Consider the following 19,278-nt stretch of genomic DNA (forward strand, 5'->3'; position numbering starts at 1 on the left):
TCTCCAGCAGTTCTAGAAATAGAATTTCCTCCAGTTCACAGGCGAGGAGCAGGCTCAGAGGTCTACATGCTTGTCCACAATCACACAGCCAGTTAGTGAGTGGCCTAGCCAGGATTTGAACTGGACCCCACAAGGTCCATGCTCTTCCTAACTTCCTCTGGGGGAGGAGTTGTGTTTTTTTTTTGCCATGTCCAACTCTGATCCTGAGACCAGCAGACCCAAGTCTGGATGGCACCAGATCATGACTGAATGCAGGAGATCCTGGCAGGCAGGGACTGATGGAGCAGCCCTTCCGCTCGTGTCCCAGTTTCCCAGCCAGCACCCCCTCCTGGGGCAGGCTTGGGCAGACACTAGTAGGATGCCAGGAGGACCATTCCCCCAGCCCTTGAAGAAAGGGGCTGGGCCCCAGACTATTCATTTGAAGCCAGGAACCACAGCCTCCTGGCAATGGCTGATCTGTCTCAGAACCCTCCATTCATGCGGATCAGATGGTGTCCTGCCCTTTCTCAAACACCTTCTGTGACTGCTCCTGAGCTCAGCAGGATCTGGCTCCACATATTTTATTCAAATTCATGGTCCTTGGTTATACTGTTCTCCCTGCCTGGACCCTGCACCTCCCCACCGCGAGCCCCCAGATTTTTCTCACCCTGGTGAATTCCTACCCACCCATTAAGGTGTAGATACAATACCCTCTCTCTCAGGAAGCTCTCCTACCCCTGCTATCCCAGCACTCTCTCTCTCCCTGGCTCAGCCCTGGCCCTATGGGTCTGTGTGTGTGTGTGTGTGTGTGTGTGTGTGTGTGTGTGTGTGTGTGTGTGTGTGTGTAGAGCTCTGTATTAGCCAGATTGGGGGCTCATCAAGTGCAGGGATGGAACCGAGGCCTCTTACAGTCCTTGGCATCATCCAAAACAGAGAGAGCTGGGCAGTAGGGAGTGGCAGTTATTTAGTGAATCAGTGAACCAGATCTTTAGCCTGGAATCTATTATTTGTGTAATCCGGTTTGGCAAACTCCTGTTCATCCTTCAAAACCCACCCCACATGCCCCCTCCTACAAAAAGCCTGTCCCAGGCAGCATTTACTGGGAAGACAGAGCTGAAGGCCCGGCCCCCTGTGTTTCAGCCAGGACACATGAGCCTGATGAAGACTTCTTGTACTTGCAATATCATGACCTCTTCCTTTGCTTCTGGGAGGCTGTCAGGTACATGGGTTTCCAGGTTGCATTAGCAGTTAGGAAATGGATTTGGCAGACTTCCCCAGATAGAATCACATCATTATAAGAAGTTTATCGATTTCCAAAACCAGTGCTCTATACCTGCGGGCACCAAAGGACAGCGTCCCACAAACCGTGGACAGTTGTTTTTAGGTGCCCGCCTTAACCTAATCACTGGGCGCGAGCCCTTTAAGAGGCGGGCACTCAGGGGCGGGGCTCAAGTCAAACCCCGCCCTGGGAACGATGACGCCGCGCCGAAGCCTCATTGCTTCTGCGCGGTCTCCGCGCGGTTCCGGGGTCTAGATTTTTGGTTCTTTTTTCCCCAAAGAAACAGCCTCGGGGCCGGAGCGACCGCCCCCAAAACCCACAGGACACCTGGCCTCAGGTCATTGGCAAAATCCCCAATTTTTCCGGCAAGGGGGTGATCAAGGCGACATTTAGGGCTGGAAAGGGTGGGGTGGTGACGGTTCTGGTCCAGTGCTGCAGGCGAGGACGTTCCAACTCAGAGGCGTGGACTAGATCTCGCTATTGTGGCTGTGCTGGCGCCGGGATTCGAACCCGTGCTGAGCCCAACTCTGAACCCTGAGGTCCTGTGGAGCTAAAATGACCCACTCTTTGGTTTGTGCAGACACCGTGAGCAGGTGAGGGCCTCAGGAGGTGGGGGCGGGCAGGAGTGGTACCTTCCTCAGCTTGGGGTGGAACTCTCTTTGGCTAGAGCGTGGGGTTTGTGAAGCCGGTGGCGAGGAGGGGTGGACCGGTGGGGGCTGGGCCCTCAGTGCTGGATTCAGCCCCTCTCCTCGCCCTGATTCTGGTGCCTCCAGGGTGAGTTCGGTTCTGAATCGCAACACCCGGCAGTTTGGAAAGAAGCACCTGTTCGACCAGGACGAGGAGACGTGCTGGAACTCAGACCAGGTGAGCTCCTACACCCCTTATGTGAATTAGATTCAGGGGTCCACGGTGCCTTGAGAAATCCTGCCCCCAACAAGAGAGAGAGAGAGACAGAGACAGAGAGAGACAGAGAGAGAGAATAGCACTGCTTTGAGCCTGAATTAACTGTGGGCCTCAGTTTCCCTGTCTGCTTCCAGGGCCCCTCCCAGTGGGTGATACTAGAGTTTCCCCAGCGAATCCGTGTCTCCCAGCTGCAGATCCAGTTCCAGGGGGGTTTCTCCAGTCGCCGGGGCTGCCTAGAAGGTACTGGAAAGCCCTGGAAGAGTGGGAGAAGGGGTCGGAGGGGACTCCCTGGCCTCACCGTCTGCCTCTTTCCCTGCTGCAGGTTCTCAGAGGAGTGAGGCTCTCAATAAGATTGTGGACTTCTACCCTGAAGACAACAACTCCATTCAGATATCCTACCCTGGCCTCTGGGTGGGGGTGGTCTGTGCCTCTCAAAGCTGCCCGCTGTGTGTGGCCTCCAGCAAGTGGCCTCTTGGCCTGCATTAGTTCATCTGTGAAACGGGCTGATGGTAATTGTTCTGTGTCTCAGGGACCTACAGCCTGTCTGACCCGGACTGGGTAGGGGTTGCAGACAGTTAAACGATAAGCTGTTTCCCTTGACTGCTATGCTCACACCTTTCCTGTACCGGCTGCTGAAGTGGACCAGCTAAAGGTAACATTTGAGGACCCCACTGACTTTTTTGGCCGTGTGGTCATCTACCACCTGAGAGTGCTGGGGGAGAAGGTGTGAGGCCGCTGGGCAGCCGCCTCCTCCAGGAGACCTTCATGAAGCACAGCTCAGTCCTGCAAGTTCTGCACAGGTTTATTGATTTCTGCTGGGAAGATCTCTCCCACCATCTGTCCGGGAGCTGCCTTTGAAGCCAGTTCTGGATTCCCCCAACTCTGGGTCGACCGTTTTGTTCCCTGAGTGTCTGAGTCCCTGTGGGGTAGGTTGTCCTTCACTCAGGATCATCGGGCACCAGGTTATTCTGGAAGAGTTTGAGGATGTGGTTCTCGATCACCTGTTGCACTGGAAAACAGGACAAGGAAAAGGTGGGCCATGAATGGAACTGGGGCTGCAGATAAACACGCCCACCTGCACCCTCCCTTCCCCAGGGGTTACTACCTTGAGAACTACACCCTTCCCTCAGGACGAACAGGGGCCTTCCCACACTGGGACGTGGATTTCATACATAGGTACATCCACACCCCTCCCAGGGCACAGTTGGGAAGACTGAGGCCCCTATCCCAGGAACCTCAGATTCCCCTAAGTTTATAAAAATGTTTTTTGGAGGCATTTCAGAGTTATAAAAATATTCCTTACAAAACAAAATCGGTGAATTGTTATATGTATGAAAGGACAAGAAGGGCTATGAAGATTGATTTGTCCCAAATGGAAGACTCCTTGGAGAAAGGAGGGGATATTTCCCAAACCATCAATCCCGCCCCCATGACCCCAGGGGTTGGTTCTGTTAGGATCACCCCATTTCATGGGTGGGGAAGCAAATGGAGAAGTGAGGAGTCAAACTGGGGTCTCTACTTATACCCACTTCCTGCCTCAGAGAGTGGCCTCCAAGGCCCTGTGCACTGTGGCCGGCTCCCTCCCTCTGGGTGTCCTCACCCTGCCAGGCCTCTGCATGAGATGTTCCTCCAGCCTGGACCATCCTCCCTCCCCCTGGGTCCCCAGGAAGCCCATTGTGACCCCCATCCATCCTGAGGTGGGGCCAGGGCCTCCTTTGGGCCTCTCAGTGCCTGAGTGTCCGCCATCATGACCTCAGTCACTGACACACATTGACCTCCACCTCTAAATCATAGGGAGCCCCCTGAGAACTAGGCCTAGCACATGCCCAAGCCAGGTACACAGTGGCCCTCAATGTTTATAATGTGAACACTCTTGTTGCCAGTATCCAAGAGGTATGCCCCATGTACCCTCTCTGGTCACCCCACCTACAGCACCCTGTCACTTCCCCATGTGTCTCAGGCTGACCTTTCCGGTATCCCAGAGCCACAGCGAGATCCATTGGGGTGTAGCCAGAGTCAGCTTCAGTGGTGAGATCAGCTCCTCGGGCTACAAAGCAGAGCAGGTGCTGCAGGGGAGGACTGGGAGTCCAGAATGGGGCCTGGGACTCTGGAGATCCAGTGACCCCCAAAGACGAAGCCCCAGGTCTGTTGGTTGCCCATGTGGCCTTGGACAAGAGACTGAGCTCTCTTGAGAATGTGGCCAACAGAACTCCCACCTCCAGGGTCCCTGAGACCAGACCCCTGTGGTGTCCCACCACCTCCTGCCCCCTGATCAGTCCTTTGAGAAAAGCAGGCAAGATCTGTTCAAGCAGCGCTGACCCCTCCCTGGCCCTCAGGATTCCTGCAGTGCCAGCTAGGGCTCTTGGGCCCCCACGGTCAGCCTCTACTCCCACTCACCCAGCAAGGCCTCCACGCACTTCACATGGTTCCCACGCACGGCATAGAGCAGTGGCGTCCCTCCATTCTGTCAGGGGCAGGGGCAACCAGCACTACCTTTACTGGATTCTCATACCACCCAGCACCCTCCAATTTAATGTGGGTCCTTCTCTCTCTCTCTTTTTTTGTTTTGTTCCTTCTCTTGTCACCTGGTAGGTCTAGCTTCTCCTTAGGGGGTTAACTTAGATGTCCCTCTTCCAGGTAGCCCTCCCTGACCTCCCTTGGCTATGCAGATCGCCAGCTGCCTATGTGACTGCCATCACAGCATTATTCACTACATCTCAGCTGAGTGTTTCTATATTGGCTCCTCCCTCCCTCCCGTCCCACCAAACCTAGGAGATCTGTGAGGCTTGGGGAGGAGGCTGTCTTGTGTTCTTAGCATCCAGAGCAGGCCTGGTACCCTGCAAGGAGCCCAGGGCCGGCATGTGGTGCCTCACCCAGTCGTAAATGTTGATGTCCACATCACGCTCGAGCAGCAGCCCCACGATGTCTGTGTAGCCACCTGTGCTGGCCAGTGATAGGGCGCTCTCCCGCTCCTTGGCCAGGATGTGGGGGTCGGCACCCTGGGGGGAGCAGAGAAAATGGTGATGGGAGGAGTGGGAGATCCCCTGGAATCCTGTGTCCCCATGGCAGCCACATCTAAAGACATGGCACTGGCAGAATCAGCTGAGACTTGGCCGCCCTCAAGTCCCTGGAAGTCCCCAGCTGGGCAGGGACGCACCCACTCAAGCAAGAATCGGACGGTCTCTATCTCTCCGAAGGCTGAGGCCCAGATGAGGGGGGTGAAGCCACGCTCGTCCGGCTTGTTGATGAGGTTGTCGCCTGGCAGGAGGGGGTGGTACCACTGGGCTGCACCCCTGCCCACTCTCCCCAAAGCTGTGGGAGCGGGGAGCGGGTGGGCAGCTGGGGTCAGATGGGGGGACACATGTGGATACACACAAGTGGCCACGCTTGTACACAAGCATGGACACAGGCACGCATGGACACTCACAGGTCACAACAGCACCCATGCACACACCAGCACACAAGGTCAGACAAGCACATGGGTGTAGACACACACCTTTCCTCAGATGCTCCTTCAGCTGGCTCAGCTCTCCCTGGGCTGCAAGCTGGTGGATGGACAGGGCTGGGGCCAGAGAGAGGCAGTGTCCTCACCTGTCCCATCCTTGCTCTGTGCCTCAGTTTAGCTTCTGTCCCAAGTTGCTCCTCTCAGCCCTGCCATCCCCCCTCCCCGCTCCCCGTTAAGGACAGGGGCCACTCACAGTCCAGGGTGGCCGGCAGGGCCGAGACCTCATTCCCCCGCTGCCGGTTGGTGAGGGTCGTGGAGTGCTTTAGGGAGTTGCCTGGTGGAAGAGAGAGAAAGGGTTCTGGGGCTTCAAGCTAGACCCTGGGGGTTTAGAGCTACCAAAGACACTGCATGACTCTCTCTTCCACTCCACGGATGCTACTGGAGCTGAGCCCCGAGAAGCTGGAAGCTATAGGATCCACTGGCCAATCTGGGGATGGCCCATAGACATCAATGGGTCATCTCCTGAAAACCTGAAGAATTTGGAGATTGTTGCTCATCAGAAAAGGCAGCTCTCAGAGTACCCTGAGTGGGGTCCTGGGCCCTGCCTGTCATCAGAGATTTAAATAAGGTATGGGGCAAGGCCATCAGGTCTCCTGACAGACTGGCAGCTCTAGGGTCCTGCTGCTGTGTGGAAGTCATGACCTAGGTCCTTTTGAGTGATGGAAATGTTCTAGAATTACAGACAGAGGTTGGGGTTACCCACCACTGTGAATGTACTTACTGCCACTAAATTATATGCAATTCTGGTTAAAATGGTAACTTCTATGTTATGTGGATTTTACCATAATAAAAACAAACAAGCAATCCCTTGCTGGGTGGAGCAGGAAGACATGTATGCCCTAGGTGGTGAGACGTAAAACAGAGGCTCCATCTAGGGCCTGACATGCCACAGTCCTTGCATCCCAGAGGCTGGAGCCCAGGGCAGTACCTACCCTGAGGTGAAGAGGCGCCAGCATCTGGTTCAGGGTTCCCAGGCTCTGGGGTGCAGGGGAAGAGACTGAGCACCACTGTGTCTGAGCCATCCGGGGCCTCATCCCTGGAGTCTTCAGGTTCCCCAAATTCTGGGGTGGGAGGCTGCTGGGTCAGGCTGAGGTCCTCTGAAGGCTGGGTGGGCTCCATGTGGGGAGCTAATGGAGGCACCTAAAGGGGAGAGATGACAATACTTATGAACAATTCTTATGAAGTTAGGTACCAGCTGCATAACTGGCCTTGCACAGTGAGGGTGGATAAACTCAGGCTCAGCAGGGAAATTAAATCCAGTCCAATTCCTTTTCAGGCCCACTCTCCACCACCACCAGGACACATCCAACAGTCATTGCTTAAAAGTCCTGGCTCTGGGGTCAACTATCTGGGTTGGAATTCTTCCACTTATAGGCTGTGAGAACTTGGGCACACGCCTTACCTACTCTGAACTTGTATCCAAATTAATAAGACGTGGAAATGAGGTCTAAAATAAGTCATATCTGTACATAGCTAAGCAGGGGGCCTGAAACCGGCAGAGCTTAATAAATGTTCGCTGTGGTTATTTTTTTGGAGGGTGGTCCCCGGAATGACGGAGGGATCAACAAAGATGTAATTGGTTCCATTCCACCCGTCCCTCCAAGCCGATCCAGGAGGTTCACTCACCTTCCACGAACCTTCTCGGTCACCCCTCGCCGCAAGCCCGGATCCCCCAAAACTTGGAGGCCAAATTCACAAACTTTTCCTCTCCAAATGATGTAGCGGGAAGCAAGCTGGAGCCTGGATGGTCAGCGCTCTGGCTTCTTCTGCCGGGACAGAAAGCAACTTGATACTCGACCACTACCCCAACCCCAGAGGCCCCCCACTGCGCCTGCGCACCCTGCCCCCCCAAAAGTGCGGAAGGGCAGGAGCAGTAGGAGCTGCTTCTGGCCCTTTAAGGATTGGAGGGGCGTGGTTTCCGCTGGAGCCGAGCAGTGCAATTGCTCCTGCGCCTTCTAGTCCCGCGGGGTCAGAGAAGTGGGCGGAGCCTCAGAAGGCTCGGTGGATCTCACTGCGCCTGTTCGAAGCCAATCGGCCCCAGTTTGGGGCGGGCAGGCGGGGCTTTCTCCCTCGAGGGCCAGGGGGAGGAAGCAGGCGGGGCGTCCAGGATTTAAAGGGGCGACTCCATTATCGTCCCGGTCCACAACAATGCTCCCTCTGGGTCTTGGGGGCGCATAAACATGTGCAGGGATTTGATGGCAGTGAGGTGCAAAGAGGCCGTTACTACGGTCCGAAGTGAGCGGTGTGTAGAGCGTTCCCCAATTCATCCGCCCCTGGAAAAGGGGGTTCTTCCCTTCCATAGTGTCCCTCCTGGAGCTTCATGGGGTCCTAGCCCCCTCCTCACCTGCCTCCCGGTGTGCCCCCTTCCCCAGTCTCTCACTCACGGCCCCTCTCCGGGTTAGGTAGAGACGGAGGAACGGAGAGGGCAGGCCAATGGGTACTGGAATAGTGGCAGGGCCAAGTGCGGTTTCGCAGGGGAAGGTTTAGGGAGCTGTCACCACCTCCAGACTTCCGGTTCCGGTTTTCAGGTTTAACGGGCCTCTGTCGCTATGGAGGAACCGGAGATGCAGCTCAAGGGGAAGAAAGGTAATGCGAGGCGCCGGGCTGTAGGAAGAGCCCAGGAACTCGCGGAGGGGCATCTTGACAGGGGTTGCGGGTGGGGGCAAAGACGGCGAGGGAGCGGGAGGGGCAGAGATTGAACTGCCATTGAATCCTGGTTCGGCCTCTGACTAGTTTTGAAACCTTTAGAAAGTCCCCGTGCCTCGGTTTTGTCATCTGTAAAATGGGGAGTATAGTCCTCCTCCCTCCCTTCATAGGCTTGTGAGAACTCGATGAACTGATATTTGTAATGCACTGGAAGAAAGCTTGGGGCGTGGCAGTCGTGCGTATTGTTGCCTTATAGTTACGGATTTGTGTGTGTTTGCATTGACTTACCATATATTTATAATCACATAGTTACAAATCACAAAATGCCATAAACTTTCTAAATTATGAAGTCTCTTGTTATTTTATCACACACATTGTCTTTTTTTTTAATTTTTTTTTATTGATTTCGGAGAGGAAGGGAGAGGTGAGAGAGATAGAAACATCACTGATGCCCAGCCGGCCTGGCTCAGTGGTTGAGCGTCGATCAGGAAGTCAGGATTCGATTCCGGTCAGGGCACATGCCAGGATTGCGGGCCCATCTTCAGCGTGGGGCATGCATGAGGTAACTGATCAATGGTTCTCTCTCATCATTGATGTTTCTATCTCTCTTTCCCTCTCCCTTCCTCTCTGAAATCAATAAAAAAAAATTTTTTTAAAAAAATAAAGAAACATCACTGATAAGAGAATCATTGATCCGCTGTCTCCAGCATACCTCCTACCCTGGGGATCAAGACCAAAACCTGGGCATGTGCCCTCACCAGGAATTGAATCATGATCTCCTGATTCATAGGTCAAGGCTCAACACAGAGCCACACCGACTGGGCACATGTTATTTCTAATTAGTTAGAAGGCACAAGTACATTTAATTCCACCGCTTTTGTAAGAACACAGCTGTAAGCTAGTACATGCTCATTTTCTAAAGGAGGAGGCCTAAGAGGGTAGAAGTTTCTATAACTATACAGTTTGGAGGTGGCAGGCTGGGCTGGTCAGCTGGACTAATTCACACTGGACAGACTTAATGCACGACCTCCTTTTTTAAAAAATATATTTTATTGATTTTTTACAGAGAGGAAGAGAGAGGGATAGAGAGTTAGAAACATTGATGAGAGAGAAACATCGATCAGCTGCCTCTTGCACACCCCCTACTGGGGATGTGCCCGCAACCAAGGTACATGCCCTTGACCGGAATCGAACCTGGGACCCTTGAGTCCGAAGGCCGACGCTCTATCCACTGAGCCAAACCGGTTTTGGCATGACCTCCTTTGATTCCCAGACATGCCAGGGTTCTCTCTCTTGCCAATCACACTGCCCTGGGCAGTAGCATAGGATCATCTCTGTAGCAAACCTTGAGAGTGGGTACTGTTATCATTGCATTTTTACAAATGAGGAACTGAGGCTCAGAGAAGCCCCAGTCCTCACAAATCCAAGCTTTAATTAACTTTTCCTATAAATAGGTAACTTAGTAAAAAACAAGAATTTAAGTATGAGAGAAATGAACAAGGTGCTGAGGTTGAGAATGAGGGACATGTGTTTATTCTTGGTGATTAGGGAAGGCTTTGCCCAGGAGGTGACATTTCAGCTGAGACATGAGGGATGAAGCTGGGGGTGGGGGTGGTGGTGGGGGGAGGGGTAGTGTCAGTGGCAGGAACAGCACAGGCAAAGGCCCTGAGGTGGCAAAGTGTTCAGAGCTTTGCTGTAATACAGTAGCTACTGGTCACAGTATTTATGGGTATTTAAATGAATTAAAATTAAAAAATCAGTTTCTGATCACAGTCACATTTCAGGTGCCCAGTAGTGGCTACCTCATTGGACAGTATAGATTATAAACCCTTTCAGTCATCTCAGAAAGTTCTTTTGGACAGTGCTGGGAGTGTCCAAGTAACAGCCAGGAGGCATTGTGCCCAGGCAGAAGGCACAGAGGGCAGGGAAGTCAGCAGCAGGCAGAACACACAGGACCTTAGGGGCCATGGTGAGGAAAGCGGATTTTATTCTCTGGCTGATGGGAGCCATGGGAGGCTTCCAAGCAAGGGAGGGTCATATCTGATGTGTTCGTTAGGAGTTCACTCCATCTGTTGTGTGCATATGGGACTGTTGGCAGGAGGGGTTGAGTCTGGCATGCAGGTGGGAAGTGGCCATACCTGGACCAGTGGGGTCAGTGCAGTGATAAGCATGGGTGAGGTTGGGCTTTGTTTTGTGTCAGAACCAGAAGATCTCCTCATGGATGACCAGCTGACTGGGAATGCAGACCCTGGGATGAGGATTTGTGTGTAATTAACTTACCAGGAGAGCCCCACAGACTAGGGGGGAACAGAACAGGGCTGGGGAGGCGGCTGAGCAAAGAGCAACCTCAGGTAAAACCCCTCAGAGGTTGGTCTCAGCCTGATTTGGCAAGGAGGTTTTAGGGGAGTGAGTCACACCTCCCAATTGTCCCAGCACACAGCAAGGGGCACAGACTTTTCATACCCCTCAATGGTCTGTCATGGCTGAGGGCCACCCAGGGATATAAATAAACTTTCAGGCACTTACAGATCCAGTAACCAGTGAATCCTTCTAGGAGGAATCTCAGATTTATTCACTGGGGTAAAAGGAATTCGAGGAGATCCAAGTGGGCAGCAGCAGTGTCCACTACAAGTAGAATTGGGAGGGGAAAGATCAGGAGTTCACTGGATGCATTGATAATTTGAATGAGGCCATCTGTGACCATGTCCTTCAACCTCTCACCTGGGCCACCGGTGACCCAACCCAGCTGCTGGAGGGGACACCAGAGACGCCTCACTGCTCTGGCTGGACTCAGGTTGAGCAATCAGGAGTCTTATGCTTTGTTTCTTTGTGTCTGTGCACCCTTTTCCCTTATTTTGCCACCTTCCACTGTCAATTCTGGAACCAGTCACAGACAAGTTCACTGAGAGCGTCTACGTCCTGGCCAATGAGCCATCTGTGGCCCTCTACCGGCTCCAGGAGCATGTGCGCCGCTCTCTGCCAGAGCTGGCCCAGCATAAGGTGAGCCCCATGACCCCTGCCACCAGCCCCTGCGGGGCCTGCACATGGTGAGCTGGGGCCTGCTGGTGGAGCAGGGGCTCTTGGGATGAGTCAAGGCTGGAACACAAGCAAGGAGGCCTGTGGTCACTGAGCCAGGTTGGGGCTGTGGGTGGACAGATGTGGGGCAGATTTGGAAGAAGAGGCAGCAGGCCTAGATCAGTTGTGACCTGTATGGTGAGAAGGAGGCAGCTGTGTGAAGACTAGAGGGAAGAGCATGCCAGGGAGAGGGAACAGTTGATGCAAAGACATTGTAGCTAGGTGTCCACAGAAAGCCTGGACTCGTGAGGGAAGAGTTGGAGGAAGAAAGGTTGGGGGCGGGAGTAGGCCAGTCTCTGCAGCCATGGTGATCGGGTGCTCCATCCCAGAGAGCTGGGATGATAGAGGTGGCAGCCTCCCCCTGCCTAACAGCCCCCCACCCACAACCCCCACAGGCCGACATGCAACGGTGGGAGGAGCAGAGCCAGGGAGCCATCTACACAGTGGAGTACGCCTGTAGGTGAGCACCTCAGCCTCCCCATTGCCAGCATCACCTCGCTGTGCATTGGGGGTCACCGCCTGGGCATTCAGGAGCATCTCAGCCAGCTCCCTGGTGAGCCCTGTCTTGCCAAGCCCACCTGAGGGGGGAGGCATGTGGGTCAATTTCCCTGGCCACACAGCAGGTTCTAGCCTAGGCCTGTGCTTCCCGCTATTTGCTCAACCTTTGTGTGCCTCGGGCAGGCTTCTTCCCAGCTCTGACCCCGCCCCATCTATCATAGGAGGGTGTAACAAGGTTGGGGAAACATAAAATTTGTCATCTTAACCACTTCTACGTACTAGTTCAGTGGCGTTAAGTACATTCACATTGTTATACAACCATCACCATCCATCTCCAGAACTTTTCATCTTGCACAGCTGAAACTCTGTTTCCATTAAACACTAACTCCCATCCCTGCTCCCCCAGCCCCTGGCACCCACCGTTCTGTTTTCTGTTTCTCTAATTTGACTACTCTAGGGACCTCACATGAATGGAATCATAGAGTATTGGTCTTTTTGTGTCTGTCTTCCTTCATTTAGAGCAAACATGTCAAACTCATGGCCGGCGGCGAGTTTGACATGCTTGATTTAGAGTAATGTCCTCAAGGCTCATCCGTGTTATAGTATATGTTGGAATTTTCTTCCTCTTTAAGGCGGAGTAAAATTCCAAGTTTTGTTTATCCATTCATTTGTCAGTGGGCATTTGGGTTGCTTCCATGGTTTGTTGTTTGTTTGTTTTTCTGTTGCCTTTTTTTTTTCTTTATTGATTAAGGTATTACATACATATGTCCTTATCCCCCCATTGCCCGCCCCCCCCCCCCACTCATGCCCTCACCCTCCTGGTGTCTATGTCCATTGGTTAGGTTTATATGCATGCATACAAGTTCTTTGGTTAAGCTCTCCCCCATACCACCACCCTCCCCTAGTTCCTAGTTTTTTTTGTTTTGTTTTTACTCCTCACCAGAGGATATTTTTTCCATTGATTTTTAGAGAGAGAGTGGAAGGGAGAGAGGAGAGAGAGACAGAGAAAGAAAGAGAGCTAAAGAAACATCGATGTGAGACACAACGACTGGTTACCTCCCACACTCACCCCAACGGAGACTGGAGATGGAATCTGTAACCGAGGTACATGCCCTTGACCAGGAATTGAGCCTGTGACATTTGGGTCCACAGGCTGACGCTCTAACCACTGAGCAAAATGGCCAGGGTTGTTGTTTTTCTTTTTTAAAATCTTTACCTGAGGATATATTAATTGATTTTAGAGAGAGGAAGGGAGAGAGAGAAACACCAATTTGAAAAGCACATTGATTGGTTGCCTCTCAACTGGGAACTGAACCCTGAAACCTGGGCATGTGCCCCCATCAAGAATCAAACCCATGACCCTTCAGGTAACGGGTGGGATGATGCTCCAACCAATTGAGTATACTGGCCAGGGCTGGGTTGCTTCCGTGTTTTAGCTATTGTGAATAATACTGGACAAGGACACGTATCTGGGTTGTGGGTTCAATCCCCAGCCCTGGTCTCCATGTGTATAGGAGGCAACTAACTGATCGATGGGTCTCTCTCACATCCATCTTTCTCCCTCTCTCTTTCTCTCTCTCTCTCTTTCCCCCCTCCTTCTCACCCTTCCACTCTCTCTAAATATCAATGGAAAATATATTCTCAGGTGAGGATTAACAACAAACAAAATAAAACCACACAATAGGACACTTTTTACTGCAGATGTTGCACAGGTGAATTTCTGGCATTCGCAAGGCCCCTCGTGTCTTGGCAGGGAAATCTAAACTTTGAGCTCCTGATGAGCCCTCAGGAGGCCCACAGAGTCCCCCAGGTACCTGCTGAGCTCCAGTTGGTGGGTGCGGCAGGGTGGTGCCTACTGGGTCTGTCTTCCCATTATAGTGCCGTGAAGAACCTTGTCGACAGCAGCGTCTACTTCCGCAGTGTGGAGGGTCTCCTCAAACAGGCCATCAGCATCCGGGACCACATGAATGCCACCCAGAGCCACAGGTAGCTCCCAGGACCACCCGCCCCTGCTGTTCTCCGCCTCCTTGCCAGAAGGACCTCCGCTACTCAGCCAGGAACTGCCGCCATCGCTCCTTGGACAGCTTCCTTTCCTCATCTCACAATGCCTGCTGGCTTCCTCTTGTCCTTTGGTGTCTGTGGCAGGAGAGTTCAGTCACTCAGTACCCAGATCCTGAGCTCTGCTGTGTGCCTGGTCCTGGGCTGGGTGCTGGGGACAGAGGTGACCAGGACAGGTATGCTATGGTTTCACAGGGAGACACACAGCAACCAGGTACACACGGTACAGACCAGAGCACTTCAGAAACGTGCAAAGGAAATATCGGGCCTCTCTGATGAGGCAGAGGACGTGGGAGCGGAGGCCTGAAAGATTTGCTGACAGAAATGACTGGGGATGATGTTGCGGGCAGGGCAGTGGTAAGGACAAAGGCCCTGGGGCTGGGGAACTAGGTGTGTTGGAGGAACATCTAGAGGACGGGTGTGGCTGGAGCAGGTGAGGGCGGGGGAGATGGGGTCAGGGAGGTAGGCAGCCAGCAGGGAGGCTGCCCAGAGCGGGAGGAGGCTTTAGCTGAGGACAGATGGCATAAAAATGAAAAGCACTTACAGTCCTTGCACACCGGGGAGAGAGTTTTTGGGGAAGGAGTTCTTTTTGTTTTTCATAACTTAATAAATATGCGTTTGAACACACATACACATGCTGTAAGCCATAATTCTACCTTGAGATGTATCTGGCTCCCGTAGTTTGGGGTTCTGGCCTGCCTGTCCCCCATCAGATATTTAGAAAAAAACCTTCAAACCTCTGTGTTGCTGTGTCGGACAACTGAAACATGAGAATCATTCAAACAAAAGCCCTGTGAATGTGTAAAACGGGTGTGCAGCCATCCTTCTGAGGTAGCATGCTAGGGTTTACCTGGGTTTGCTGTTCTGCTGCTATTGGTGACAGCGGTCACTAGAGTTGACTCTGTAAAGTGCCTTGCACAGCGCCCTGCACTCAGTAGGGCCTCAGAAAGCTAGAGCTTTTCCTTTGAACTCGTGGTTTTCCAAGTGCTCTCAAATGCCCTGCTTGTCCCTGCTGCTGTGAAAATGCAAAGTGCTTTTCTGAAAGCCCCAAGCTGCTGCTAACATCTCTCTTAGAAGCCCTGTGGGTTTGAAGTTCCCAGACATGCATGAGTCCCAGCCATGACCTCTGAAGTAGGTGGCTGGTCCCATTTTTACCAAGGATGCCCTGAAGGCTCAGGCCAGGGGTCTTGGGAGGGTGACCCTATGCACAGTGCAGCCTAGCTGAGCAGGCCCACTGGCCTCTGACTTTGGTCTCACGGATACTGCACATGTTTTATTCCAGCCCCGAGGAGTTGCCCGCCCCCTCCTCGGCCTGATCCCAGAAGCGACTTGGAGGTGCTTTGGCCCCTCCAACCAGGTCAGTGCTGAGTGGGGCCAGGAGCCTCCTGTGTTCCGTGCTCTGAACTAACTCACCCTTTTGTTGTCCAAGAAGGGATCTGCCATCTAACCTCTTGCCTCTGACATGCTGTGTGACACGGGCCTTGTAGGATGGTTTGGTCAGGGGGGGTTGGGGGGGGGAGGATGCAGGGTGCCCTCTCCTGCTCAGGGTCATTGCCAGCCCAGCTCCCTCATGCTCCCTCTGCCATCTTCTTGCCCTTATTCAGGTCATAGGCCCTATCCTGATCCCAAGGTCCCCTCCTAAACAGAGTGGATCCCATATTTCCCTGCCTGCCACATGCCAGCTGCTTGCTTTACTTACGTACCTTCTCTCAGACAGAGCCCGGCATGGCGATTACCACCCAACTCTGGACTCCTCGCTCCACCACTGACCTGCTGTGTGACCCTGAGCAAGTCCCTCCCCCTCTCCGGTCTCTGCCTTTATCTTCTTGGAAGTGACTCATCAGGTGCCGTAGGTGGCAGTTTTCCCGCTCCTGCCCATAACCCCCAGGCCAGCCGTAATGTCCCGAGACAAGGCTTTGCTGCCCGGGGATTCCTACCCCGCATCAGCCATGTTTCCTTGGACCAATAACTGCCACCGTGTTAATCCCTATTGATTACACTGTGCTGAGGGCTTTGTAATGGTCATCTTTCATCCTCGGACAGCCCTATAAGGTAGGTGTCACCCTCAAATACAGGTGGGAAAAGAAGCGCAGAGGTGGTGTGACTTGTGCAAGGCCACACAGCTAGAGGAGACCAGACCTCTGCCTGGTTTGGCCCCAGCCTTGCCTCTGACATGCTCTGTGACGGGGCCTAGAACTGACCCTCTCTGGCCTCCCTTTCTCCATCTGGACAAGGAAGGCTGGACTGGACCTTTTCTACAGCTGAGGTGGACATTCGTGTACTTGCTTGCCTGGCCGGCATTCTGCCTCAAGCAGAAACACCCACCCCAGGTGTAGGCCAGATGGAGAAGTCACCCTGGGACCCTGAATCCAGCTGTGCCTGACACTAATCCCTAAATTACTGTATTTGCCAAAATTGCTTTAAGTCTTTCCGCTAACTGCAGAGCCTATACTGATCTCTTCGAATTCTAGGCTTAGGAGGTCATGACCCATAGTCTGTACACCTCCAAGGCCAGCTGTGTCAACAGTGTCCAGCAAAATGTATCAGGAAGATACATCAGGCCCACTGCTCTGGGAGGACCCTCCATATTTCCCTTGGCACTGTGGGTGGCTGGGAGAGAAGGGTGGCAAGGGCCAGGGGCAACCTAGGGGAGAAACAGAGGGTCCTGGTTGGTGTCAGGGCTGTGGAGGAGGGTTTAAGGACACAGGAGGTGTCTAGGAAGTACCACCTCCCACTGCCAGGAAATGGGAGTCGGTCCTCTCTCCCCTCCTAGAGTGTATTAGGAGGCCTCTAGGCTGCTATTCTGCCTCCCCACCACCCCAGCTCAGTTTGAGGGGAAGGAGGACCTCAGGTCCAACCCATTGAGGCCCTGACTAGTGTGTGGCCCCCACAGCATCACTCTTGCCTGCTCTGAAAGTACCTCTAATTGTCTGTCCCTCCTTCTACCTGTCCACCATGCAATCATTTATCCAGCAAATATTGACTGTTCTCTGTGCACCAGGCCCTGCTGGCCCAGGGGATGCCCTGGTGAGCAAGACAGGCCAGCAAGAAAGGACGCTAAATGAGGTAACTGCACATATCCCAAGGGCGCTGTGAGGTAGTAGGAGACAGGTGTGGGGTGCCCCAGACCTTTCCAGGGTTCCCCGCCACCCACAGCCCCAGGACACAACCTTAGCCAGAGACTAATAGGCCTCACAAAGAGGTCTGTGCAGGATTCTGGGCTGTCAGATCCGTCACACGGAGTCCAAAGGCCCACAGGGAAGGAGTGGGGACTGGTAATTTGCATCTTATTTACATGGCCGCTTCGCCTTTTACACCCACGAACGCCCCTTAACAGCTGGCCGCCAGGGGGCGCAAGAGGCAAAGGCTTGGCTGGGCACTCGGCCTCTAAAAGGTCATTTTCCTCATTCCTGGCTGATTGCAGTGCGGGCATTGTGACCCTTACCCCTTGCCGCCCCCCCCGCCCTTACACCTCCTCCCCCCTCCCCCCCCCCTCCCCCCCCGCCTCCGTACATCCTCAATTCCATTTTTCAGAGAGCGAACTAAGGCTCCTTGAGGCTGGACTACTCAGCAGGATCCCGCACCTGCCCCCAAGCGCTCCTGATCTTCCCTCCTTCTGCTGCGGCATTCCTGCTCAGTAGGACTTGCTTCTAGCAGAGCCCCAGAGATAGGTGGACAGCTGGGAGAGAGGCAGTGAGCTCCCCCTGCCTTGGGGCAGGAGTTTAGCACCCATGAGGGTGATCTGGAAGGGATCCCAGCCCTGGTGACGAAGTGTGGCTTCTCCACCCAGCCCACTCCCGCCTCACCCGAGGCTCCTTCAGATCTGCAGGTGGGATAAAAGGCCCAGGAAGGCAGCAATGCCCCAGGTTGGTGTGCAGTGGTCAAGGCAGGAATCAGACTTGAGTTTGGTTTTTAGTCCTTATCGCCTGGTCCAAATCATGGTTTTATTTCAGCCCTGCTCTAAGGGTCCTGCCCCTGGGAAGTCCCTTCCTAGCCTTGCCATATTCCTCATGAGGCCTCTGGGTGCCCCAAACTTGGTCCCCATGCCCCTCCACCACTCATACCCTCTCCCGGGCTCTCCAGTTGTGTTAGAAACCCATGGAGACACCCTTTGGTGCTGTTACATACTGGGCCTGGCCCCGAGGAACCCCGAGGCTGGGGAGACAGAGCTGGACGTATATCCCAAAACCGCTGGGTCAGCGCTGGACGGAAGGAGGAATGGGGGTGGAAGAATCCCAAATTGGGGGGAGAGGGGGATATAGAACGCTTTTGGAGGAGTGGGAAGGTAAGCCTTAAAAGGTTCTCCCCAAGAAGGAGGGGCTGCTATTGTCCCCACTTTTCATATGAACAAACAAGCTCAAAAGGGTGAAGTGACCGGCTTGAAGTCACACAGTGAGAGGACATTGGAGCTGGATGGGGACCAGGGTTCTTTAACCTGAGGGTCTATCTGCCAGACCACACGGTCCTTGCCGTGGAGACTCCTCCACAGCCTTGCCCTGCTGCCACGTGGGAGAGGATCTGGAAAAAGGGACTTGGGGGAAGCAGCTTTTCCACCTCACCACCCCCCCACCCCTGTCCTCCCCATCTTCAGAACCCCTTTTCAGATCCCTCATCTCTGGCCCTTTCCACCCCCTTCTACCCCCAACCCACCCCTCTATCCTCCAACATCTTATTCCAGCAACTAAGGTGTCCCATCATCTGAAAAGACTGAGGTCAAAATTTTTGACTGTCCCACCCTGGCTGGTTTGGCTCAGTGGATAGAGCGTTGGCCTGCAGACTGAAAGGTCCTGAGTTCGATTCTGGTCAAGGGCACATGCCCAATTTACAGGCTTAATCCCTAGTAGGGGCTGAGAAGGAGGCAGCCCGTCAATGATCCTCTCTCATCACTGATGTTACTATCTCTCTCTCTCCTCTCCCTTCCTCTCTGAAACCAATATATATACGTATATACATAACCATATTAAAATGTTTTGACTGTCCCAATGGGGGACGGGGGTCCACAAAGAGTGACACAGCCAGTGGGGGAGAGTATAGGAGAGGAACAGGGGCAAGGGAAAAAGGGAAGGGCCGTTACAGGAAATAGGGTGTGAGTGACAGAAGATGAAATGGGGCCAGGAACACAGGAGGGAGCCTCAATGGTGGGAGAGGGCAGGAGGCAGGTGGGTGTACGGGGCAGCCCCAGCCAACTCAGCTCGAGCCCGCCCCTCCTGCCATGCCCAGCTGCTCCCAGAGCTGCTCCAGCTGCTGCCCTTACGTAACCAGAGCCTGCCTGTTGCATCAGAGATGGCAGGCCGCAGCAGGTAAACAGAGTGGCCCTCGGGGGGCCTGGGGCTCC

General features: G+C 53.7%; 3 protein-coding genes across 8 annotated transcripts; 2 read left to right on the top strand and 1 right to left on the bottom strand.

Annotated features, from left to right (window-relative positions):
• The first annotated feature begins 1,463 nt into the window (after nucleotides 1–1,463).
• NR2C2AP (nuclear receptor 2C2 associated protein) lies at nucleotides 1,464–3,473 on the top strand. Its single transcript, XM_079770759.1, has 5 exons — nucleotides 1,464–1,851; nucleotides 2,032–2,122; nucleotides 2,296–2,401; nucleotides 2,484–2,551; nucleotides 2,775–3,473. The coding sequence occupies exons 1-5, from the start codon at nucleotides 1,814–1,816 to the stop codon at nucleotides 2,889–2,891; spliced, it is 420 nt and encodes a 139-aa protein (XP_079626885.1). The 5' UTR covers nucleotides 1,464–1,813; the 3' UTR covers nucleotides 2,892–3,473.
• RFXANK (regulatory factor X associated ankyrin containing protein) lies at nucleotides 2,946–8,148 on the bottom strand. 5 transcript variants are annotated; one of them, XM_079770754.1, is made up of 10 exons: nucleotides 8,051–8,148; nucleotides 7,293–7,432; nucleotides 6,599–6,806; nucleotides 5,860–5,940; nucleotides 5,658–5,723; nucleotides 5,319–5,473; nucleotides 5,035–5,160; nucleotides 4,559–4,625; nucleotides 4,128–4,208; nucleotides 2,946–3,170 (listed from the first exon to the last, which is right to left on the bottom strand). In XM_079770754.1, the coding sequence occupies exons 3-10, from the start codon at nucleotides 6,783–6,785 to the stop codon at nucleotides 3,100–3,102; spliced, it is 834 nt and encodes a 277-aa protein (XP_079626880.1). In that variant the 5' UTR covers nucleotides 6,786–6,806; nucleotides 7,293–7,432; nucleotides 8,051–8,148; the 3' UTR covers nucleotides 2,946–3,099. The 5 variants fall into 5 exon arrangements, with proteins under 5 accessions (XP_079626880.1, XP_079626879.1, XP_079626881.1 ...); XM_079770753.1 differs by having other exon boundaries at nucleotides 8,011–8,136; XM_079770755.1 differs by lacking the exon at nucleotides 8,051–8,148 and having other exon boundaries at nucleotides 5,319–5,419; nucleotides 7,293–7,515.
• Nucleotides 8,113–15,931, top strand: BORCS8 (BLOC-1 related complex subunit 8). Of its 2 annotated transcripts, none has more exons than XM_079770760.1 (6): nucleotides 8,113–8,252; nucleotides 11,200–11,312; nucleotides 11,783–11,847; nucleotides 13,764–13,871; nucleotides 15,226–15,300; nucleotides 15,657–15,931. In XM_079770760.1, the coding sequence occupies exons 1-5, from the start codon at nucleotides 8,216–8,218 to the stop codon at nucleotides 15,257–15,259; spliced, it is 357 nt and encodes a 118-aa protein (XP_079626886.1). In that variant the 5' UTR covers nucleotides 8,113–8,215; the 3' UTR covers nucleotides 15,260–15,300; nucleotides 15,657–15,931. The 2 variants fall into 2 exon arrangements, with proteins under 2 accessions (XP_079626886.1, XP_079626887.1); XM_079770761.1 differs by having other exon boundaries at nucleotides 15,661–15,931.
• Nucleotides 15,932–19,278: the final 3,347 nt, after the last annotated feature.

The sequence above is a fragment of the Cnephaeus nilssonii genome (assembly GCF_951640355.1).
Source record: "Cnephaeus nilssonii genome assembly, chromosome: 5".
Lineage (NCBI taxonomy): Eukaryota > Metazoa > Chordata > Mammalia > Chiroptera > Vespertilionidae > Cnephaeus > Cnephaeus nilssonii.

Bases quoted from the DNA above. Each gene is read 5' to 3' on its own strand.
- NR2C2AP (XM_079770759.1), top strand. From the start codon at position 1,814: ATGACCCACTCTTTGGTTTGTGCAGACACCGTGAGCAG. The intron at 2,123-2,295 runs GTGAGCTCCTAC...GTCTGCTTCCAG, and splicing joins CGTGCTGGAACTCAGACCAG to GGCCCCTCCCAGTGGGTGAT. The intron at 2,402-2,483 runs GTACTGGAAAGC...TCCCTGCTGCAG, and splicing joins TCGCCGGGGCTGCCTAGAAG to GTTCTCAGAGGAGTGAGGCT.
- RFXANK (XM_079770754.1), bottom strand. From the start codon at position 6,785: ATGGAGCCCACCCAGCCTTCAGAGGACCTCAGCCTGACCCAGCAGCCT. The intron at 4,626-5,034 runs GTGAGGCACCAC...TGCCCCTGACAG, and splicing joins ACATCAACATTTACGACTGG to AATGGAGGGACGCCACTGCT. The intron at 3,171-4,127 runs GTCAGCCTGAGA...CCTGTTTTCCAG, and splicing joins GGCTCTGGGATACCGGAAAG to TGCAACAGGTGATCGAGAAC.
- BORCS8 (XM_079770760.1), top strand. From the start codon at position 8,216: ATGGAGGAACCGGAGATGCAGCTCAAGGGGAAGAAAG. The intron at 8,253-11,199 runs GTAATGCGAGGC...TTCTGGAACCAG, and splicing joins GCAGCTCAAGGGGAAGAAAG to TCACAGACAAGTTCACTGAG. The intron at 13,872-15,225 runs GTAGCTCCCAGG...GTTTTATTCCAG, and splicing joins AATGCCACCCAGAGCCACAG to CCCCGAGGAGTTGCCCGCCC.